Here is a 20,951-nt window from a genome sequence, read left to right as displayed (position 1 = left end):
TTCTGAGCATGACCCTCCCATCGTTTTCGCAATCAGACCACTCTTCTTCTCCTCAGAAACAGACTGAGCATGGCTGCACCTCTCTCTCTCTCTCTCTCTACACCTGTGTTCCCTTTTCCCTGTTGGCATTGTGATTAAACTAAACTTCGGGCTCGTCTTGCCTTCGAGCGTTGAGTACACCAGACAAGTTGACTTGTCAGTGCACTGTCAATGTGCGTCGGTTCTAAATCAGTTCCATGCATGCTCTTTTGAAGGGAGGGCTGGTGTAATGTAGCTGTGTAGCTGGCCTAGCCATGGAAAGCATGTCGCTCCAGTTAACCCAGGCCTGCTATTAATGATGAGTATTATAAACATGCCTTCAGACAGGATCAGATGGTTATGCTGTTTGGGTCCAGAAAAAAAGAAATCAAGTGTGTTTTCCTAATGCCCCAAGACATGGCCCCCTCCCTCCCTGTTCCATTGGTCTGTCTGGGTGGTCCAGTCCAACAGAACAGGCATGCTTATGTTCAACTTTAATGCCATTACAATGGGCTGAAAATATACAATCTATGCCTGCTGTTGCATGAATTGAACAGGACTTTTAAATTGGATTACGGCATAATAAAATGTTACAGATTTTTCACACTGTTATCCTTATCACTTGGCCGTTTTTATGTTTTCAGTGTGTGTGTGTTTGTGTGTGTGCATGCATGATCAAGTGCAACAGGGTAGACTATAAATTGTTTGTGCTGTCACTGATTATAGCACGGGTCAAATACTTGACTCAGACAGAGATTTGCGGTTTTGGAGGATGCACACATAAAAATATGTGTAATATTGCAGTGTCTGAAACGGGCAAAATAAAGCATGTATGGATAGAATTTGATTTCAAATTTGTGACTAATTTAGTTGATATTAATTGTACTGAAAATCGGGGGGGGGGTTTGAGAGAGAAGGAGAAATTGCCTTGGCTGTACTGAGGTGAAGCAGAGCAGCTAAAGGACCTGAAAGAGTGCTTTTGTAGCACAGGCTAGCAGAGAGCTTAGAGTGCACGCACAGGGCTTAGTCCCACCACGACGCTGAGAGCAAAGCCGGGAAGAAAACTCTCCCTTCTCTTGCACTCTCCCTCTCGCTTAATCAAACACATATACATGCAGTTGATGTGGTCTGGTGCTGCCGACTTGTTAGCAAATTTGAGCAGAAGCGTTGGGCTGCTTTTGTGAAATGTGGCTTTGTTGAAGTGATGTTGCTTTTCTGGATTCTAAATAGTTTGGATGTAAAAAAAAAATAAAATAAAAAACAAGTAGCACACTGCAGTGTGTGTAAATAATTGCTCAGTAATACTGCATATCAAAGTATTGCATGTATTTGTTGTAAGGATTGATAGAAGAATGACACCTCCTGCTGCTTCTATGCTGTCTTTACATCAGCCACAATGAAAATAACTTTCCCTGTGTTGTATTTCTGAAGTTTTTTCTAAATTGTACTTTAATCCTTAGATGATGGGATTTGGGACATGTATTTATAGACTGTTACCTAAGATATTTCTTAACTATTTTAGGAATTAACTTTTATTGTTTATGGCATGTTGTGGTAGTTATTTGCTGTGGAAACAACATATGGGTGCATTAGTATGTTGAAATATGTGCACAAGATTAAACTCTGTCACTCCTCTTTGTGCAGTTGGCGGGCGTGTGAACCAGGAACTGAGGTACACACGGCAGAAGATGGGCGAGGAGGCCATGTTTAATCCTCAGCTGATGATCCAGACACCGCGGGAAGAGGGTGCCAGTGTACTAACAGTGGATGCGCTCCTGCAGCACCTGGAGTCAGCTCTCAGAGCCAGTAGAGTTCATGTTTACCTTTATAACAGGTGACATGCTTTAGATTCTTGTTTGGTTGGGTTTAAGCAGTGCCTTTTCCTTCTCTGTATAATTTAAGTCAAGTCACAAATTCTCCTGTGAGGCTCATCTTGAGATAATTATATTACATTGCATTATATTAATCAGCCTTCTTCTCATTCACTGTTGTAGATAGCAGTATAGATACAATTTTACAGCATACCTGTATGTCTGAGTATGACTAGCCGTAAGCGCTAATGATGACACACGATTGAGTGCCACCTTTTTTTATCATTATTTAATCAGTGTAGTTTGAGGTCACCGAGGCATTTGTGCATGACTAATCAGAAACTCTGTTTTTTTCTTTTCAGACAATGGAAATTAGAACATTTATGCTACAAATCAGGAGAATTAGTGACCGAAATGAATTATGTGAACGAGGTAAGATTCAAAAGATAAAATGTGATCATTTTATTTTTTATGCTGGACTCACACATACACATTGCCCATTAATCTCTTCTCTGAAAGAGAAGCATTTCAGTTGACGCATCCATCATGTATGTGTGAGTCCAGCATAAGGTTCTGAAAAGTGAAACAAATCATCACTTCTCTGCTTTTTTTTCCCCTTATTCATGTGTATTTCTTGATTTGTGTATGTTTGTGTGCGTGCGCACGCTCACGCATGAGTGTTTGTTTTATCCAATTAGATCATAGAAAGGCTACATCCCTGCCTCATCATCACCCCTTTGGACTGTTTCTGGGAAGGAGCCAAGCTCCAATCTGGAATGGCCTATCTCCCGTAAGTTGGCAAAACTCCTTTCATACTAGACAGAGTCTGTGTTTTATTATGCCTCAGCAGCAGCACAACATGCAAACATAGCAAATTGCCCACTTGATTAATCTCTTCTTAAGCACGATCAAGGGAAGTGATCAAAAGCTTTAAAAATAGACACAAATCCTAATCAGGCACACTTTCTTTCCTACACAAACTGATTAAAAATTATGTTGCGGGACAAAAGGATCTTGAACACTGAGTTCCTTAGTGCTGGTTATGGAATAAATGTTTATTTTAACTGTATATGTTCAGATGGATTTCTCAACAGAGGCAGTGAGAAACAGGAACGCTGAAGCTCGAGAACTTGTTTTTGCTTTTTCAAAAGAGGTTGCCCAAACATGCTCAATCCTTCCAAAGAGACACCAGTGAGGAACAAGTGTGTGTGCCCCTGTGTGTGTGTGTCTGTGTGTGTGTCCCCAAACCCGTCCCCTCTGAAGGTTCTATTGTCATGGTTGCTGGCATGCGTATCGCTGGTGATAGTTTCTCTCCAGCCCTGGGCCTCACATCATTGTCTGGACCCTCTGTTGCTAATGGCCTGCTGCTACAGTAATATTCATCAGACCTGTACCCCTATGTGTGTGTGTGTGTTTGTGTGTATGTGTATGTGCGCCACTACGATCATTGCATGTGTGTTTCTTTCCGAAGTGTAACAGTGTATCAGTCTGAGTCCCTGTCATTACGGTACATTAAAGTGCGGTGCCCGTTGGTCTCAGATGGTAAATAAGGTTTTTTACTATGTTCTGGTTGGGAGGCTTGGAATAATAACCCAAGCCTGGTTAAGCACATACAATGTCGTCTGAATGACAGAGAGACAGAGAAAGAAAGAGAGAGAGAGGTCCAGAGAAAGAGAGATTGGAATGTGCGAGGCAGAGAGAGACAAGGACTGGTTAGCACTGGGCTATTGCATGATGGGAATTGGTCTCCATTTATTGTTTTTTTTGTCACCTAGCAAGAAAGAGATTATTTTCTGCTCCCAGAAATGCTCTCTGTGTGTTAGCTGAGTGTCCAATTAAACAAGTGTCCTACAGGATTTAAGCTGCTGTCCATCTTTTTTTTTTTTCAAAAACACTTTTTATCTTATTTCTTGAAGTCTTCTTCACGTCATGAAGACGTCCAATAAACAACGTTTTCTGGGGGGAAAATCTTATAGTTGGATTTTATAACTATATTAAAGCCTGTTTAGGTCAAACTGAAAATGATCAGAAACACAATGGGATTAAGCTTGTTAGATTAAGTTAGAGCTGCAACTAACGATTATTTTTATGATCGATTAATCTGTCGATTATTTTTTGATTAATCGTTTGTTCCATGAAATATCAGAAAACATTAAAACATTGATGGTTGATCGGTGTTGATCAGTGTTTGTCAAGCCTGGAAATGATGATGTTCTCAAATGTCTTGTTTTGTCCACAAACCAAAATGATTAACTTTGAATGATTTCTTTGTTATCCAGAGCAAAGAAATGAAGCAAATATTCACATTTAAGAAGCTTAAACAATCGGAAATCTTGTTTTAATCATGAAAAAAGCTTCAAACCGATTCTCAAAATAGTTGTCGATTAATTTAGTAATCGATTAATTGTTTCAGCTCTAGATTAAGTAAAGCATGATGAAGCCATAATCAAACATCATTTCTGTCACGTTGCAGAGGTAAAGGCCCCCTTCAGTGGACTAACTTTGACCCCAAGGACTTCCTTGAGGACTTGGGGCAAAGGCAAAATTACCCTGTGGAAGCCTTTGTGGACATGTTGGAAAAGGCAGACGTTGGGCATGGCTACATGGATAGACCCTGTCTGAACCCTACTGACCCTGACTGTCCTCTCACCGCACCCAATAAGAACTCCACTAAGGTAGGCACTCGTGTGGGTTCGAGCTCTTGCCACGGCATATGTATGTATACATGTATGTTTTTTGTAACGGAACAGAATTTGTCATGCTGCAGACAGTTATTATCTTCCATTTTGTTTTTGTTGCACCAGCCGTTTGATGTGGCGCGGACCCTGAGTGGCGGCTGCTATGGTCTGTCCAGGAAGTACATGCACTGGCAGGAGGAACTGATCGTAGGAGGGACCACCAAGAACGGCAGTGGACCCCTACTCAGGTAACATACCCACACTTACGTATACTCAGCCCCATAAACACTGCCATGATCACTGCAGCATTTTTCTTCTGAAAAAAGTGTGTGTGTTTGTGTGTGTGTGTTTGTTCTTTTATGGTCTCCGCAACTGCACATGCATGCTTGTGCGCCGTGTGCTATAAATCTTGCAGTCATTAGCGGATTCCAGTGAAATCTTAGAGCTCCAGCTGTTCCTGCTCAGCTCTGACTGCTCTGCTTGGACAGTGCCCACTCACACATGTACACACATGTACAGTGTATACACAGAGTTATCTATTGCCTGGCCAGTTTGTCCAAATATACAGTGACTTGACGTACACGGTTTTATTTCCAACACAAGCACTGAGATAAAGCTCACAGATTATACGGTATCGCAGTCGACATGTAATATATACAGTTTTTATGTGCCTGCCCCCCCTCATAACAGAACAGTACACGTATACAGTCAGTTACTGCATTATACGTAGTTTTTATGTGAATGTAAAAAAAATGTATACTCGTCAGTAGGTAATCATGTACTTCCTTTAAAGCTAGAGTAGACAGGATCACTGGAAAAAACTTTTCTTTGCGGTGTGGGAAGCTGTAGCTGTGGGGAGAGACTTGTATTCAGATTAGGTGTAGTAGAACAGTCAATAGGAGCACCCACTCAGTGGGTCAAAGCCTCCCATGAAGTGTAGTTGTGAGGCTGTAAACGGAGCCTAGAAGAGGTGGAAGTATCTCTTCTCTCGTATCACTTTATCTACAATATGCTGAAAGGTTTCTATGAAATAATTGATGAATTATGTCAAATGATCCTGTCTACTGTAACTTCAAGGGGGAAGCAATAATGTTAAATAACTGCCGTTCATAAAGAACATGCACATACATTTACATAAATGCACTCACACACACAGTGACACACACACACACTCTGGTAATAGAGTACAGTGGGGTGCGTTGTTAGTTTTGCGGTTGTGTTTTTTTTCCTGGCAAGTTTGGGTCATTAGGGTGTCTGCATGCATGCCTGCCTGCCTGTCTGTGTGTATGTGCCTGCCTGTGTGTGTGCGTGTGTGTGTGTGCGTGTGTGTGTCCATTGGGCTGTTAGAGTTGGCACAACATTTTTTACATCTTGTTTACTAACTGCCACCATTAACGTGGTTATCGCAATATTACATTCATTAAGAGAATGGCCAGCTAAGGCCTGCTCTTTTCGCACGTTAAATTTAATGATAGGAAAAGTTGCACACTGACTCCATTCCTGTGTAAGTTGCCCTACTGCCCAGAGTTGTTAATGACAAATCAGTGCTTCATTAATTTGCTAATACACACCCACTAAAACTGTGTATTCCTCACTTCAATAAACACCATGACCCTCAGAAAAATAATGTCAGAACAGGATCAAGAACCTTTCTGTTTGTAATTAAATTTTACTGTGTCTGTCAAATTCAGCTAGTGTTTCTTCATTTATCGGATATTAATCTTGTCATGAGTAGGAAAGTGTGAGATCCATATATGCAGCATATTTGCAATATATATAACACTAAATGGTTAGGGATTTCTTTTTTGTTGCTGTAAAAATTGGTCAATTGGAAAAGGAAAAAGTTAAAATTTACTTTCGACATTTTGCAGGGCAGTATGTGCTAAAAGTAGTATGTTTCATGGCTTTGGGCATCTGTATTCCTGGTGCCACATTCAGATGGAACAATATTATGCCTAAGCAGCAGGTGGCCTTAACACACCAATGTTTGTGATGACTTTTATCCAATGTGCTCCAGATGTTGCGGTTTTGCTGTATTTCATCCCTCTCTCCTTCCCATATTGGTTAAATTAGAAGTCTCTCTGTTCAGGGACCTCTGGTTTAGAAATTAAATTAATTTGAGGTTGGCCTTTTGAGATCTTGAATCCTTGGTGTTACTCCTCCTTCTTCTCGGCTTCTCCTATCTCCCTGTTGGTCTGGTGTTTCATATGTGCCCTCCTGATTAACCGTGATGTTGTCAGTATGGCTTACACCTCAGTGACATGCTGTCCTTTTTTATCCTGTCTGTCTTTTCCTCCACCTCTCTCTGCCATCCTCCCTCCGTCCCGTCTTTCCAGTGCCCAGGCCTTACAGACCATGTTCCAGCTGATGACTCCCAAGCAGATGTTTGAGCACTTTCGTGGCTATGAAGAGGTTTCCCACATCAACTGGAATGAAGAAAAGGCTGCAGCTATACTGGAAGCCTGGCAGAGGAAATACTCTGAGGTGAGGGCCAAAATCGCTCTGAAATAAGAAAGAGAGACAGGGAGACTCAGGGGAAAAAAGGGCAAGGAAAGAGAAAGGGAAAATGAAATCTACTCTAAATCCTCTACAACCACACAGTAAATCACTGGCCGGATACAGGTGAACATGAAAAAGGCCTCATCCAAAGCCTGGGCCCCTGATAGATACTAGAACCACTGTTGGTGTGTGGTAAAAGGCTAAAGCATCTCTCTTGCTTCTCAGTAGAGAGGAGCAATAGAGCAACAGGGAGAGCATGTCTGGAATACATTAAGGGAGTGCTGGATAGCGCTCTCTCTCTCACTCTCTCTCTCTCTCTCTCTCTCTCTCTCGCTCTCTCCCGCTCACATACAAAAGCACATGCATTCGCACTCCAGAGTTCACACACAATTGCTTTCCCAGCTGTGGCCCCGTTGGTGGCTCAAGTGTGACATCATCTGGTCTTTGTTTTGAGGGCCCCAACCCCTGTTTGACATGGTGTGACCTTGTGTGTGTGTGTGTGTGTGTGTGTGTGTGTGTGTGTGTGCGCAACATTAATCATGGGGCCCAGGAGTCATTGATAGAAAAGAGGTGTTATCATGTATTCAAATACATTGTTTTTTCAATGGCTACAGTAGTGAACAAATAAAAGATCGTGTCTGCTTGAGTGTATTGAGAGTCTGTGTGTGTGTTGTGTGAAAGATTGGGCTGGTCTGCAAAAATGGCTTGTGTATTGGTATGTTATTGACATGTGTGCAAGTTCACGCGTGTGTGTGCGTGTGTGTGAGTTTTCTGATGTTTGTCAGCCAGCATTGTTCCCCAATGAGCAGTTCAAAGACATCTGTCTACCCGGAGATAGTTAGAGAGGGAGAAGACGGGTCCCAGTATTGTGTAGATTCTGACAACTGATGAACACAAACAAATGAATTACGTAATCTACCGAAAATCTGACAATTCACTCTGTTTATTATAAATGAACAGAATTTTCAAAAGTGCGTCGACGGTCAATAAACCTGACTTTGAACTTTTCACAGAGCCAATTCGAGTAGTGTGCATTTTTGTGGGATGTACTGTATTTTATTTAGTTATGACTAATCTCTTCATCCTTGTGATTTAATTGCACTTCAAATCGTTTTTGTTTTTTGTTGTTTTTCTTAATGGCTTGCATGTGTCTCTGTAGGCGGTGCTGCTAAGTGTGGCAGCAAATTCTTCCCAGAAGGTCTTGTCTTTCACCACAACCACTCTGGAAGATATTCTCAAGTCTTTCTCGGACATCAGTGTCATCCGTGTGGCCAGTGGATACCTGCTCATGGTGAGAACATAGTCATTGAATTCAATTTCACAAATGTACATACAAGCTGGGATTGAAGAAGTCAGAAATGGGATATAGTCATCAAACTCATTTCACATTTGCTTGACATTTGTGTCCAGCTGGCCTATGCGTGTCTGACCATGCTGCGGTGGGACTGTGCTAAGTCTCAGGGAGCTGTGGGGTTGGCGGGCGTCCTGCTGGTGACACTGTCTGTGGCAGCAGGTCTGGGCCTCTGCTCTCTCCTAGGAATCTCTTTCAATGCAGCAACCACACAGGTAATTCACCATTTTTATTATAGAATTAGAAGAATTTTATGTTGTCAATTTGGTTAGTTAAATTCTGTCTATTATAAACTGTGTTTGTCTAACCATAAAAGTATCTCTATCTCGGTTTCTTATCTGTCTCAGTAACATCTTTTGACAACCCATGATTATTGAGGAATTGAATATTGTCAGTTTGGATGTTTGATGTTACCGTTGATGGCTTGTGAGGCTGATGAAGTGTTTATGTGTGTGTGTGTGCTGCAGGTGTTACCCTTCTTGGCTCTGGGAGTTGGAGTGGATGACGTCTTCCTCCTCGCTCATGCCTTCAGTGAGACCGGACAGAACAAGAGGATACCATTTGAGGTTAGGCGAACATCCACACTCTTCGCCCCCCTTCCATACTCGCCATGTTCCTTCAACCCCTCTGCTATCTTATCTCCCTATAGAGGAATGTGTGAAAGCCTGTCTGTGCCTGTGATGTAGCATCAAACAACCCATGTGCCACACACACACATACACACACACATTCCGCTTTTCTAATCTCCCCATGTGTAGCTTATAACTGAAAACAGAACAACGCGTTTTTATCGTAGTATTTTGCATGAGATTTAAAATATTTATTAGTGCATTTTGTCGTCAGTAGTTGATTTTAAAGTCACATATAGATTATCTGACTTTCAGAGTTATTTCTTAATCTTGTTCACACACACTGGGCGAATATTCAGTCATAGGTGTACAGACATAGTTCTGAAATGTGTCTGAAATGTCATCGTGTGTAATGTAGTTTGATCAAAATTTAAAGCAGCATTGTGTTTGTTCACAAAGTGTCTATATGACAGTAGCAAGAACATCAAGACACACAGAGTTAAATACAACGAAACAAATAAATAAATGAAGTTTGTGCCAGTTTGTGTGTGTGTGTGTGTGTGTGTGTGTGTGTGTGTGTTGTGGAGCAGGATAACTTTTCATCACCGGGGGGGAAAACACAGGCATGTATTTGCTTGTTTTTGTTTTCCCCTGCTTCCCTCCCCTTCAAGCCCTTGTCTCCATGTCTCCCTCATCCCCCTGCTTCCTTTGTGTGGCTGAGATGAAAACTAAACAGAGCTGAACCTGATCTCTCCTGCCTGACACACACACACACACACACACCCACACACACACACACACACATGCTCACACTCTAAGATGCACATGCCTGTAAGCACTTCCTGTGTGGTCCTGCACGTCCTCAAATCTTCATACGGTGGCCCCCAAACCTTCCAGGGTTATTTATGTACCTCTCACTACTATTTTATGTGAGAAATGGTTCAGATGAACCGTTCAGCTGCAGTGATTTTAGGAATAATTTATTTGTTTTGGGAGGCAGACAGCAGATCACTTTGTTCCTTCTCCCCTTTTCCTCTGCTCTCCAGACTCTTGTAGACAGGCCCAGGTGGATTATCTAAGTCCTTCAGGGCATCAAGAAACATAGCAATCAGTGTCAGTCATATTAGTGTTATGATAATTGTACGTAATGTCAAGTATTACACATGTGCCTTTGGCTAAAGTCTGATCAAAAGAGTTGAGTTTCATTGCTCTTCCTTTCATCTCCTTCCTTTTCTGTCTCTGACAGGACCGTACAGGGGAGTGTCTGAAGAGGACAGGGGCCAGTGTGGCTCTCACCTCCATCAGTAACGTCACTGCGTTCTTCATGGCAGCCCTCATCCCCATCCCAGCACTCAGAGCCTTTTCTCTACAGGTATGCCCGGTAGTGTGTTTGTGTGTGTTCTCCTGTGTGAAACATCTCTCTCTCTATCTATCACTCTCTCTCATAGCTCTCTTCCAGTCTCTTCTTGGCTCCAGAGTTCTTCAGGCCCTAGTTTTATTGATTTAATTCATCACATTGAAAGTGTGTGTGTTTTGTCCTCGTCCTCCCTGTTTAGTGCTGGGCCCAGTGTCTGTCCAGATTGTGGCTAAGGTCCATGTAACACAATCTGTGGGTGTGTGTGTGTGTGTGTACTCCCTCTGTATTTCCACTATATGCTGTATATCGGTTGTTCCATTATTGACATCGACATTACAGTAAATACGGGGACTCTGTCTCCGGAACACAAATATAACACCTGAGTATAAACAATTGACAGTTGAACAACACATGTTTGATATATAGGAGCTGATTGGATTGGATTCATGTTGTTGGGACTTCATATGGTATATTTTTGTGTTACAGGGTTAGGGTTAGGGGTTAGGGTTGTTCTTGTTGAGGTAGGATGTACACAAGGTACATTGTACAGTGTGCAGTGTGCGGTGTGCAGATTTGCCCTGTCTTTCTTACCATCACTGAGCTTCATAAATGTAGAGTATGACTTTGAGGGAGGAAAACAGTGATTGTCAACTACTAGAACTTTAAATGCTTAATCTACCAGCCTGAAAAAACACCAAGCCTTATTAATAGTTCCCAAAAATGTACTGTTTAGAAAGGGGCAACAGACGCTCAGAGTATTAAACTAACGAGTTAAAAAACTATGAGTGATCAGTTGGGCTCTGTATATAACTGTATATAAGTTGTGGAGCTATATCTATTGTACACTGTTCCACGCAGTGTCTGTCAGTCCTCTTCATTTGCCCACAAACCAAAAACATTCAGTTTACTGTGATAGAAGAGCAAAAGAAAAACAAACCTGAATACATTCACGTTAGGGCAAAAACACTTAAACTCAATAGTTGGCAAACAATTTTGTGGTCAATTACCAATCGGTTAATTGTTGTAGCTCTAATATCCTCTTTGTTCACACACACACACACACACACACACACACACAGACAGTGTGGCAAGATGTCGCCACAGTGAGTGCAATATTAGCACGTGTGGATAGATGGGTTTAGTACAGCAAGGCTGTCAAACTTGATCCCCATGGGTATAATCCTCGCAGCCTTGTCTCATATACACACACACACACACACACACACACACACACACACACACACACACAAGCAAATACACACACTGGGACACAGGAACACACACACACACGCATAACAAACGTGCATAGCATGCATATTTTACACTTGTGGTTTTGTGACTGGTGGAGGGCAGACTTGCAGTGAGGTAGATGATCATGCTGATACCCATCTTTGATTATGGAACACAGACGCGCACACACACATGCATGTTACAACTACAACCAGCGGTGCTCGTCTGTCAGTCTCGTATCAATGCTGAGATACGTGGTGGCGTGTGCGTGTCTCTTTATCACCATTAAAAACTTCCTGTTGTTGACTCCTCTGTGGTCTCGTCCCACTCTCGCCTCTTACGTTATGTTCCTTATTTTCTTTCTTCCGTCAATAGGTATCTGAAAGAAAGAGGGGAAAAAAAGTGGGAAGCTTGTCCAGATAACACAAAAACACACACAGGAACACACACATTCATGCACAGAGGACAGATGTGATGATAAATCTCCCCACTCTGGGGTCAGCTAGCGGTCACTGTCTGTGTATGTGTGTGAGTGTGAGTGAGTGAAGTCATACTGTATCTGTCTGGATGATAGTGGGCCAATTGAGAATTAATTGTTCTATTCTACTTGGAGAATTTTTCTTCTACAACCTCATCTCCCCTTTCTCCCACATTATTCCTCTTGTTGACTGAGTAGTAAGCTGTGGAATGAGGGAGGGTGAGGATGTGCAAGTACGTGTGTCTGGTTGGTGTTAAGGTGTGGTCTAAGTAGGAGGCTGTACAGTTTTTTTGTTTTTTTTTGTTAAGCTGGCAACAGATATGTGTGTGTATGTGCATTTGGTGTGTGTGTGTAAGGGGTGTGTGTTGTCTGTACAGCCACAACGCCTGCTCATCACCTCAGGCCCCACAGGCCTCTGGCTCCTTGGGTGGTCTGGCACACACACACATACACACACACACACAGGGGATTGTGTGTCTGTGTATGAGTGAGTGTGTGTGTGTGTGTCTGTGTGTAGTGGTCTGGCAACTACGCAAGATCCAGATTGTACTCTGGGAAGGGCCCCAAAGTAACCCCAACCCCCATCCTCTGCTTCACTGCACCACCTTCAAATACTTAACCACAACACTGTACTGGCTTCTATTACACACACACACACATGCCTTGCAGTCAGTGAGTTTTTGTCCTGAAAATGTGTTGAAAGGCATTTACACCTTGAAGCCAGATTATTCAGATTGTGTTATTTTAATGTATATTTAAAGTTTTCCAGTGCTTATGTTGAGAAATAATATTGCTCTGAGGCCATACAATATCTTCACAACAACTCTGTAGGAACAAGGATTGAGAAATAGCTTTCATTATAGTACATTCATTATATTGCCACACCACAATTCAGAGGTTTGGTTTGGAAAAATCTGTGCTTATTTTTGGACCACTTTTATTCTTCTGTATGTTTTTGAAGCCCCACTTGCTTTAGACTTTACCACCCCAGACTTTTCTGTGCATCACGTCACCGACCCCCAGTCCTCCATCATTTTCTAATGTAGCCCCAGTGAGAGCCTCAGTTGTAGCTCGACCACACTGTTCAGTTGGACTACTGTGTTTGTCCCAGCACTAGTGGGGGGAAAGTGTGTCTGTGTCCCATACTCTGGTCCGACTGAAGGTATACATGAATTGGTAATTCAACTCCCAATCACTTTACATGGAATGGAATTTTGAGTAAGTCTTATGTCGGACTAACATGTTAGCACTTAACTCTGGTTTTTAATGACTGGTCTTTAGCACAACATAATTCGTTTCTAACCTTTTCCATAAAATAACCTCTTATTTTTGTGTTTCTTGTAGGCTGCAGTGGTTGTGGTGTTTAACTTTGCCATGGTGCTGCTCATCTTTCCCGCCATCCTCAGCATGGACCTCTACCGCCGAGAAGACCGACGTTTCGACATCTTCTGCTGCTTCTACAGGTGTGCACACGTAAACCCGCCTTTTTGTCATTTCTGATTAAGGTTATTCAGTTGTTAAAGGTCATTCATTCCTTTTTTTTTTTTATCTTTTCCTCTGATCTCAGATCTAACAATTGATAATGCAGTTATCACAGATATATCTTCACCTTAATCCCTCTTAGTCAAAACCCTAATTACTGCTTATGTTGTCTGTTTCTGTTTGGCTGCATGAAACAGACTGTCTGTTAATCTGTCACAGACTTTATTAAACTTCACCAGTCTGACTGCCAGTCTGGTCATGTCTGTTGGCACAGCCATTGTACATATGTGCGCACACACACACAAACACACACACTGTTAAGTTCACTTGTTGAGTCTGAGCTCTGTATTTCACACAGTTGGCAGAGAGAAAAAAAACTGTTGCGCTAACAAAGCTGATGAAAGATTGTTTTTTTAACAGGTCTAGTGCAGTTCATGTTAAATATTGATGCATTTTTCTTGCGCTGACTTTTCTAGAATACCATTGCCTTGGCTGCCTGAGTCCATTTAATTTTTTTAAATCTTATTGCCATGGCACATTCTTATCTGACAGAGTTCTTTAAGCGCTGAGGTCAGCTGACCAACTACTGTTGTACATGCCAAGATCACGGCTAAAAACAACCGTGATGGAGTCCTTTTTCTGTGCGACAGCCTGTTTCATATTTGAGAGCTGCCCAGACCCTCGACTGTTTTTTTAAAAAGAAAAAAACAAAACCGCTTTTTATCATGGTACAATAAGAGTATGGTAATAATATTGTAATGATTCTGTGATTGAGTAATGTCATGGCAATACAATCTTATTTCAATAGGAATCACCAAGTAATAACTTGGTAATAACAGTGGAAATGTGTGTGGCACAAGAGGATGGATTTTAACTTTATAATATGGTCATTTTTAATTTTCATTTGAAGGTATTACACTGATTGTGCCCTAAGTCATTTTCATTAGTAAGCTATTATCTGGATATTACTTAAACTTGATGATGTGTAACATACATGCTATTACTGTAATATTGTCTAATTATTATTGCTACCATGTTACCATTGTTTTTCACAAGCTGGTAATCAGAAATAATACAGTATTACCATTTTCTGATATTTTACGGACCAATGTAAATAATCGAGTCATTGATTATGAAAATAATCGTTGCAGCCCTAATTCTACTATGTTGGCATTGTCTTTATTTCTTCAGCCCGTGTGCCAATCGTGTCATCCAGATCGAGCCTCAAGCTTACCTGGATGGAGCAGACGGCAGTCGTTACAGCCCTCCCCCATCCTATCGCACGCCACCTCCTTCATATCAAACTCCACCACCCAGTTACAGCAGCCCTCCGCCCTCCTACAGCAGCCATGGCTTTGCCCAGCAGACTGAAATCACCATGCAATCTACAGTGCAGCTCAGGACAGAGTATGACCCTCGAACTCAGGCTTTCTACACCACAGCTGAGCCCAGATCCCAGATCTCCGTGCAACCCATTAATCCAGCTCCGATGAGGAGCAACCCTAATGACTATTACAGCAGCAACACCAACGGCAGCAGGAGCAGCAGTGGCAATCTCAATAACAACAACAGTGGGAGTAGAAATAATGGTGGATCTCGAGGTTCGGCCACTTTCCCCCATCACTACCCTGTGCCTCCTCCTGCAGCTTCAACTTCAACTGCTTGTTCAGTTCCTCAGAGCGACACAGTGTCACCGACTGGTCAGATCCCAGAGAACAGCAGCTCCACACGGAACCTGTTGTCCCAGTTTGGAGAAGCCTCGCTGGGCCTGCACTGCTTCGAGCCTCCCTGCTCCCGCTGGACCCTGGCTTCTTTTGCTGAGAAGCACTATGCTCCTTTTCTCCTGCAGCCAACCACCAAGGTGAGTTTAGGTTCTCTGATATGTTAGGTGTGTGTGTGTGTGTTTGCTGAGTGTGTGTGCGCTGACTCACTGTGGTGATAATTTGAATCCGAGACCTAGTCACAGAGCAAAAAAAAAAGTAGCAGAAGTAAATCTGGATATGAGGTTGTGGTCATGTCCTATCTGAGTCACACACACAGCATCTGACCTCAGTTTAGTGGGTGGCCAGTTCTCTCAAAGCTTTCCAGAACTGAAATCATGTGGTGGCCTCCGCTTGACATTATTAGAAAATCTTGGTCTTTTCATCATACTGTCATGTGTTTCTCCAGTTTACCAAATTGCTTCATGCTCTCCATTGATGCCTTAATCCAAAACGCCCCTTATTGTGGATGGCTTAAAGGAAAAGTCTGGTTTTTTTTTTCACAACCTGGCTCTCATTTTCTTATTTTATGGACATCATAGCAACTTTGTTACAATGAAATTCCGATTGGGAAACATAAACAGGCAAGTGCCTTCCTTCATGATATTTGAAATATGCACTTTGTTTTGGTGACTTTGTGAGGAATTTCCACTGACTATTCTTTTAGAATATGTGACAAAAACTACCTTCTTGTTATAGATTGTTCATCTATATTTTTGCTTTCATTAAAAGTATGTCTCAAAGTTTATTTTGAGAGTACTTTAACCTGCCGAGGCATATGTCTGCTGACACACCAGGTGTCAGCAGACATATGCCTCGGCAGGTTAACTTGCTTCTTTCCTTGCCACTTTGTAACACTTTGTGAGACAAAGTGCTTTATAAATAAAGTATATGATTATTATTTTTGGGTTTCCAGGTGGTTGTAATTGTGCTGTTCCTCTGCCTGCTGGGAGTCAGTTTGTACGGGACCACCCAGGTAAGAGACGGCCTGGAGTTGACCGACATCGTACCCAGAGAGACCAGCGAGTACGACTTCATCGGTGCCCAGTTCAAGTTCTTCTCCTTCTACAACATGTACGTGGTGACGCAGCGGGCTGATTATGCCCACATCCAACTACTGCTGCACCAGCTTCATCAGAGGTTCCACACTGTTCGCTATGTGTTGAAGGAGGACAACGGGCAGCTGCCCTATATGTGGCTTCACTACTTCAGGGACTGGCTTCAGGGTAAGATTAACATTCATTACCATAAATGGTAAAATAGACATCTTGACAATAAAGTTACACACTTCTGATTGTTGTTTTTGACATTATTGGCATTGTTAAATCATTGAAAGGATGCGAGAGGTGATTTTGTTCATGATACCTCATTTGATATCACCATCAGAGTAGCTAAGGCATGGAAATAATTTAGTTTCTCGTGAGCCAGTTTTGAGGTCATAATTTTCTTCAGTGTTTTGACATGAATCTACAAGAAACAAGATGTTGGGCTAGAGTTCAGAAGTAGGTGGGATTGCAAAATGGACATTGACAGTAGCTGATTAAAATCACTTGTGTCTTCCATAAGTGGGCTTGATAGAGGAGGATTAAATGGGAGACCATGTTTTTTGTGTTTTTTTTTCACTTTGGCAATAGAGATTGAGTGAGAAACTGTGGTAGTGGAAATAGTTGTAGATAATGTTGGCATCACAGGCTGACACTGTATTACTGCCTCATGCTGGTACTGCTTGTGCTACATTTTATTTATATTCAAAGATTTAAAATGTATATGGAACTTTATAATGATTCTGCATCACAGCAGAATTCACCTTGGGATGGGTTTGTGGTTGTGTACTTAACACTGGCAGAGCCTTAGAATCATGAAAACCGGCTGAAACAAGAATATTACCATCCACATGTCAGCTCAGTTCAAGCCTGGGCTCATTTTTACTCACTGACGTGCTACTAATGACAGAACACATTGTGTGTCTGTGTGTGAGTGAGCCGCCTGGGAACCACACAGAGAGTGTGTGGGTGAGAGACTGGGAGAGAGAAAGAACTGTGTCTGATATTGCTCTCTGCAATGGTGGGACAAATTGGAGCCAGACAGGCCAAGCAAGAGACCCAAAACAACATCTCCCACAGACGGACCACAGCATGGGCCTTGGGGGAGAGCTGAGAGGAGGGGAGCGTTACACATATGGATTAGAGAGTTGTATAGAAAAAAATACATGTGTTACTCATATATTCCCTAATGATTGCTCTGAATCAAAAGCAGCCTATTTTAGGCTTTTGAAGTCTTGTTTGGTGGTTGAGAGTGAACGGGTTATCATATTCATCCATCAGGCTTATTATAGGGTTAGATTGTAGTTGTTATATTCTCTTGTACTGCACTGGTACTGCTGGGTTGTTACGTGTCTTCCTGTCACCTGTGCATTTCCAGTGTGTCACAGGGCATAAATGAAGAAAGCAGGGCATTTAACCTCTTTAAACATCCATATCTAACCAATCCAAACCTTGTTGTGGTTTCCTTCAGGTCTTCAGCAGACATTTGACAAGGACTGGGAGGCTGGTCGCATCACCCTGAACAGTTACAGGAATGGTTCTGATGATGGCATCCTGGCATACAAGCTTTTGGTGCAGACAGGACGCAGAGAAAAGCCCATCAATTTCAACTTGGTAAGTTCAGGATTTAACTCCATATCTGCTGTTATTTCGAGTCTATAAGTGTTATAGAGTAATCAAATTATAGACAATAACACAAACAATGGCTGTGGAAATGACTTGTGGGAAAGAATTTACACGACTCAAAGTCAGGCCTCTGGATTTGTACCCAGAATTCACTTTACAAGAATTGTGGGAGTTCACTCGTATTGGTACGCACCTACTACCACATTTCTGTTATTATGACATCTGTCTGTGTTGTTTTGTATGATTTGTTCTGGAATAGCCACATCCAGCTTACAAACTCTTTGTATTTCGTCTTTTTAGCCCCTCCCTGTCTGTCTGTCTGTCTGTCTTCATCTTCTCCTTGTGATGACTTTACCAAGTTCAGGAATTTAAAGCTCTCACCGGGGCTGCAGTCTGCCTCTGAAAAACCTATTACCTCTTCATTTAAACCATTTATTCTGTGTGTGTCTGATGTGCATGTATGGGGAGGGGGCAGTGCTGAGTCTCCTTAGCATTAAGCCTTTCATTCTGACACACTGTCAGTGATTCTAGCCACAGTTCACAGGAAGAAAAAAATTGCTCCACAACAGAGAAATTCTTGTAGGCCCCAATGGGTTTATAAATAATTAGCCAGTGTTGTGCAGCAGCGTGCATGGGAACGAATATTTCAAACATCAAATGAACCGAAATCACAAAGCAGTGGATTTATAATAAAAAATGACAACACATTTGCATATTTGATACATGATGAATTGAGCTTGTTGTTGGCCTAAGCGAATAAAGCGCAGAATGAATCGAACCTTTGGGAGTACTAGTGTGTCAGAGAAATGCTAATTTGCTGCATATTAACATCAGTGACAGTTATTTTCACACAAACGCTATGTGTTACAAGGAGAGAGTTGAAAGTTAATAGAAAGGATTCACTAAATGTAAAGGAAGAGGAGTTAAACTTGGAAGTTTTTTTGTCCTCGTTTTAAACTTGGCATTGATTTGCCAACGAGTTGATTATGACTTGAAGTCATTGAGAAGGGAATGAGAAGAAATATGTCTGAAAGATGAGGAAACTCAACAGGGCATTGCATGCTGCTTTTAGTTTGGTACACCCACCAAAAAACAACATGTATGCATGGCTGCATTCTTTGGCAGGAAACTGTGAAAACACAAGATAAGGAACTGAAGTATATAAAAAAACAAAATTCTTGGCAAGCATTTTTTGGTCAAACCACCAAACACAAAATGTCCATTTCAACACAGATTTTTTTTGTCCTCACAAAGATAATTAGCTCTCACGTATAGCATCGCTGTGTTGTTGTGTGTGCTAATTTGGCCCAACACACTGCTCCTCCGACTCCACCAGCCAACCGGAAGGAGAGTGTGCCGCCTTGTGACATCACTTCCCGCACATGTGAGGGAATTGTATATGCTGTGAGGCATGGGAGCCACCAGCAGAGCTGCCTGTGCTTCCCATGACAGCTTGAAGACATACAGTTGTTGCGTATCCTGCTGTTAAATTCAATCCAGATCCTCTGGAATCCAGCATTCTCCAGCTCGCTCTCTCATTTGCACGCCCACACTCCTCTCTCTGTGTTATGTATGTGCTCTGCTTTTGTGTGTTGCGTGTGCACTTTAGAGGCAGTAGCTGTTTTTTGAGCCTCAATATGAGGACCAGATCCTTTCCAACCTTGGCAAATTGCAGAGCTAGATGTTTTATTTTGATATGCCACTCCATGGATCCATGCAGAGGTGTTCTTCCTTTGATCTGTCACTGCTAACATTTCTCGCTGTGCTGGTGGTGACATTCCTTCCTTATGGCCTGGAACACGACTCGCATGGAAGCTGATTGAATTGTGTTAGTTTGTGCATGTGTGTTCTTTTTTTGTAGAACAGTAGAACAGTGTTCTCCTTCAGGAAGGTCAGATACCACTGAGAACCATGGTTTTAGGGTCTTATGGTTTTGTTGCCACTGCAATAATAATCATTGGTGATTTTGTTGTTGATGTTATTACTCTGCCTGTCTGGCCTTCATGAACATAAATTAACCAACATTATTTGTGTGCCCCCATTCTTCATCTGGAAACTGTCTCTGACAAGCAATACTGTCAGACCTGACTGAGGGAGGATGTATGGGTATACAGCAGCAGCACAGGGGTGGGTGGAAGTAGAAAGTATTATGTCTTGTCAAACTGCTGAACGACCAGGTTTTTTTGAGCAGTAGAATTAAAATTTTTTTTTAATTTTTTTGTGGGCGAGTGTCTCGCTTTACTACCGCAATGTTGAGGGACTTAAGTGAGAGATTTAAAAGTGTAACCACTGATTGTCAGTGCTCTCCATGTTGATGCATGTGTATTATTTGTATTAGTTGATTGTTTACCTGTGTTTAAAAAAACCTGCATGTACCCATGTATTTTGGTGTAAAAGAGGTGTGTGTGTGTGTGTGTGTGTGGTTTGTAAATAAGGCAATAAAAGATGAAGGAGGAAAAGGAGGAATTGGAAACTTTGAAAGCACTAAGGCAGGCCACACTAATGCTATCAAGGACTCTTTTCTTCTCGGGTTTTGGGTTGGTCTGTGGCGCCTGGCATTCTGGGTACCCGTAGGGGTCAGGAGAAGCAAGTGTGAGCAACATTTGTACAGATGTTGTGTTATTTTTATAGCTCTACTCCATTTGCTGGGTGGCATTTCCTTCAGTGTTAACAACCAGGTTAACTGCACACAGACGTGCTCAGGGACTCCAGCCAATTTTTTTATTGTTACACTAACTCAAGCAATTTTTTTCTCTCCCTATCACCCCCATCAAAAACCTTCTCTTCCTTCATCTACCTAACCCCCTGAGTCCAGCTTCACCCCCAAAACTCTCCCTGCCTCCACGGAGAAGGGATTTATAGTTCCTCGAAAGGAGAGTGACAGAGTAGTGTGCTGTAATGGTTTTACCTCTCAGGAGGTAGCGATGCTAAGCTAGATTACCCTGCTTCCACATGGGAGGGTAAAGTATGAAGACAGCCCTACCTGTCTTCATATGTACTGTCCACATTAAAACAAATATTAGAATATCTTGATTATTCTAAACACTTT

The 20,951-nt window shown here is 42.1% G+C and overlaps 1 protein-coding gene across 1 annotated transcript in view; it reads left to right on the top strand.

Annotated features, from left to right (window-relative positions):
- The window catches only part of ptch1 (patched 1), a 47,731-nt gene that overhangs the window by 13,747 nt on the left and 13,033 nt on the right, over window positions 1-20,951 (top strand). Inside the window, exons 3-16 of the mRNA XM_044026440.1 lie at window positions 1,663-1,852; window positions 2,192-2,261; window positions 2,528-2,619; window positions 4,303-4,504; window positions 4,634-4,755; window positions 6,844-6,991; window positions 8,166-8,297; window positions 8,417-8,572; window positions 8,825-8,923; window positions 10,173-10,298; window positions 13,336-13,454; window positions 14,665-15,334; window positions 16,150-16,459; window positions 17,748-17,890. Coding sequence (XP_043882375.1) covers window positions 1,663-1,852; window positions 2,192-2,261; window positions 2,528-2,619; window positions 4,303-4,504; window positions 4,634-4,755; window positions 6,844-6,991; window positions 8,166-8,297; window positions 8,417-8,572; window positions 8,825-8,923; window positions 10,173-10,298; window positions 13,336-13,454; window positions 14,665-15,334; window positions 16,150-16,459; window positions 17,748-17,890 — 2,579 coding nt within the window. The remainder of the gene's footprint in view (window positions 1-1,662; window positions 1,853-2,191; window positions 2,262-2,527; window positions 2,620-4,302; window positions 4,505-4,633; window positions 4,756-6,843; window positions 6,992-8,165; window positions 8,298-8,416; window positions 8,573-8,824; window positions 8,924-10,172; window positions 10,299-13,335; window positions 13,455-14,664; window positions 15,335-16,149; window positions 16,460-17,747; window positions 17,891-20,951) is intronic.

This window comes from Solea senegalensis, linkage group LG5 (genome assembly GCF_019176455.1).
Source record: "Solea senegalensis isolate Sse05_10M linkage group LG5, IFAPA_SoseM_1, whole genome shotgun sequence".
Lineage (NCBI taxonomy): Eukaryota > Metazoa > Chordata > Actinopteri > Pleuronectiformes > Soleidae > Solea > Solea senegalensis.
The sequence above is the reverse complement of the archived record's forward strand: the minus strand, read 5'-3'. Positions and strand labels throughout refer to the sequence as shown.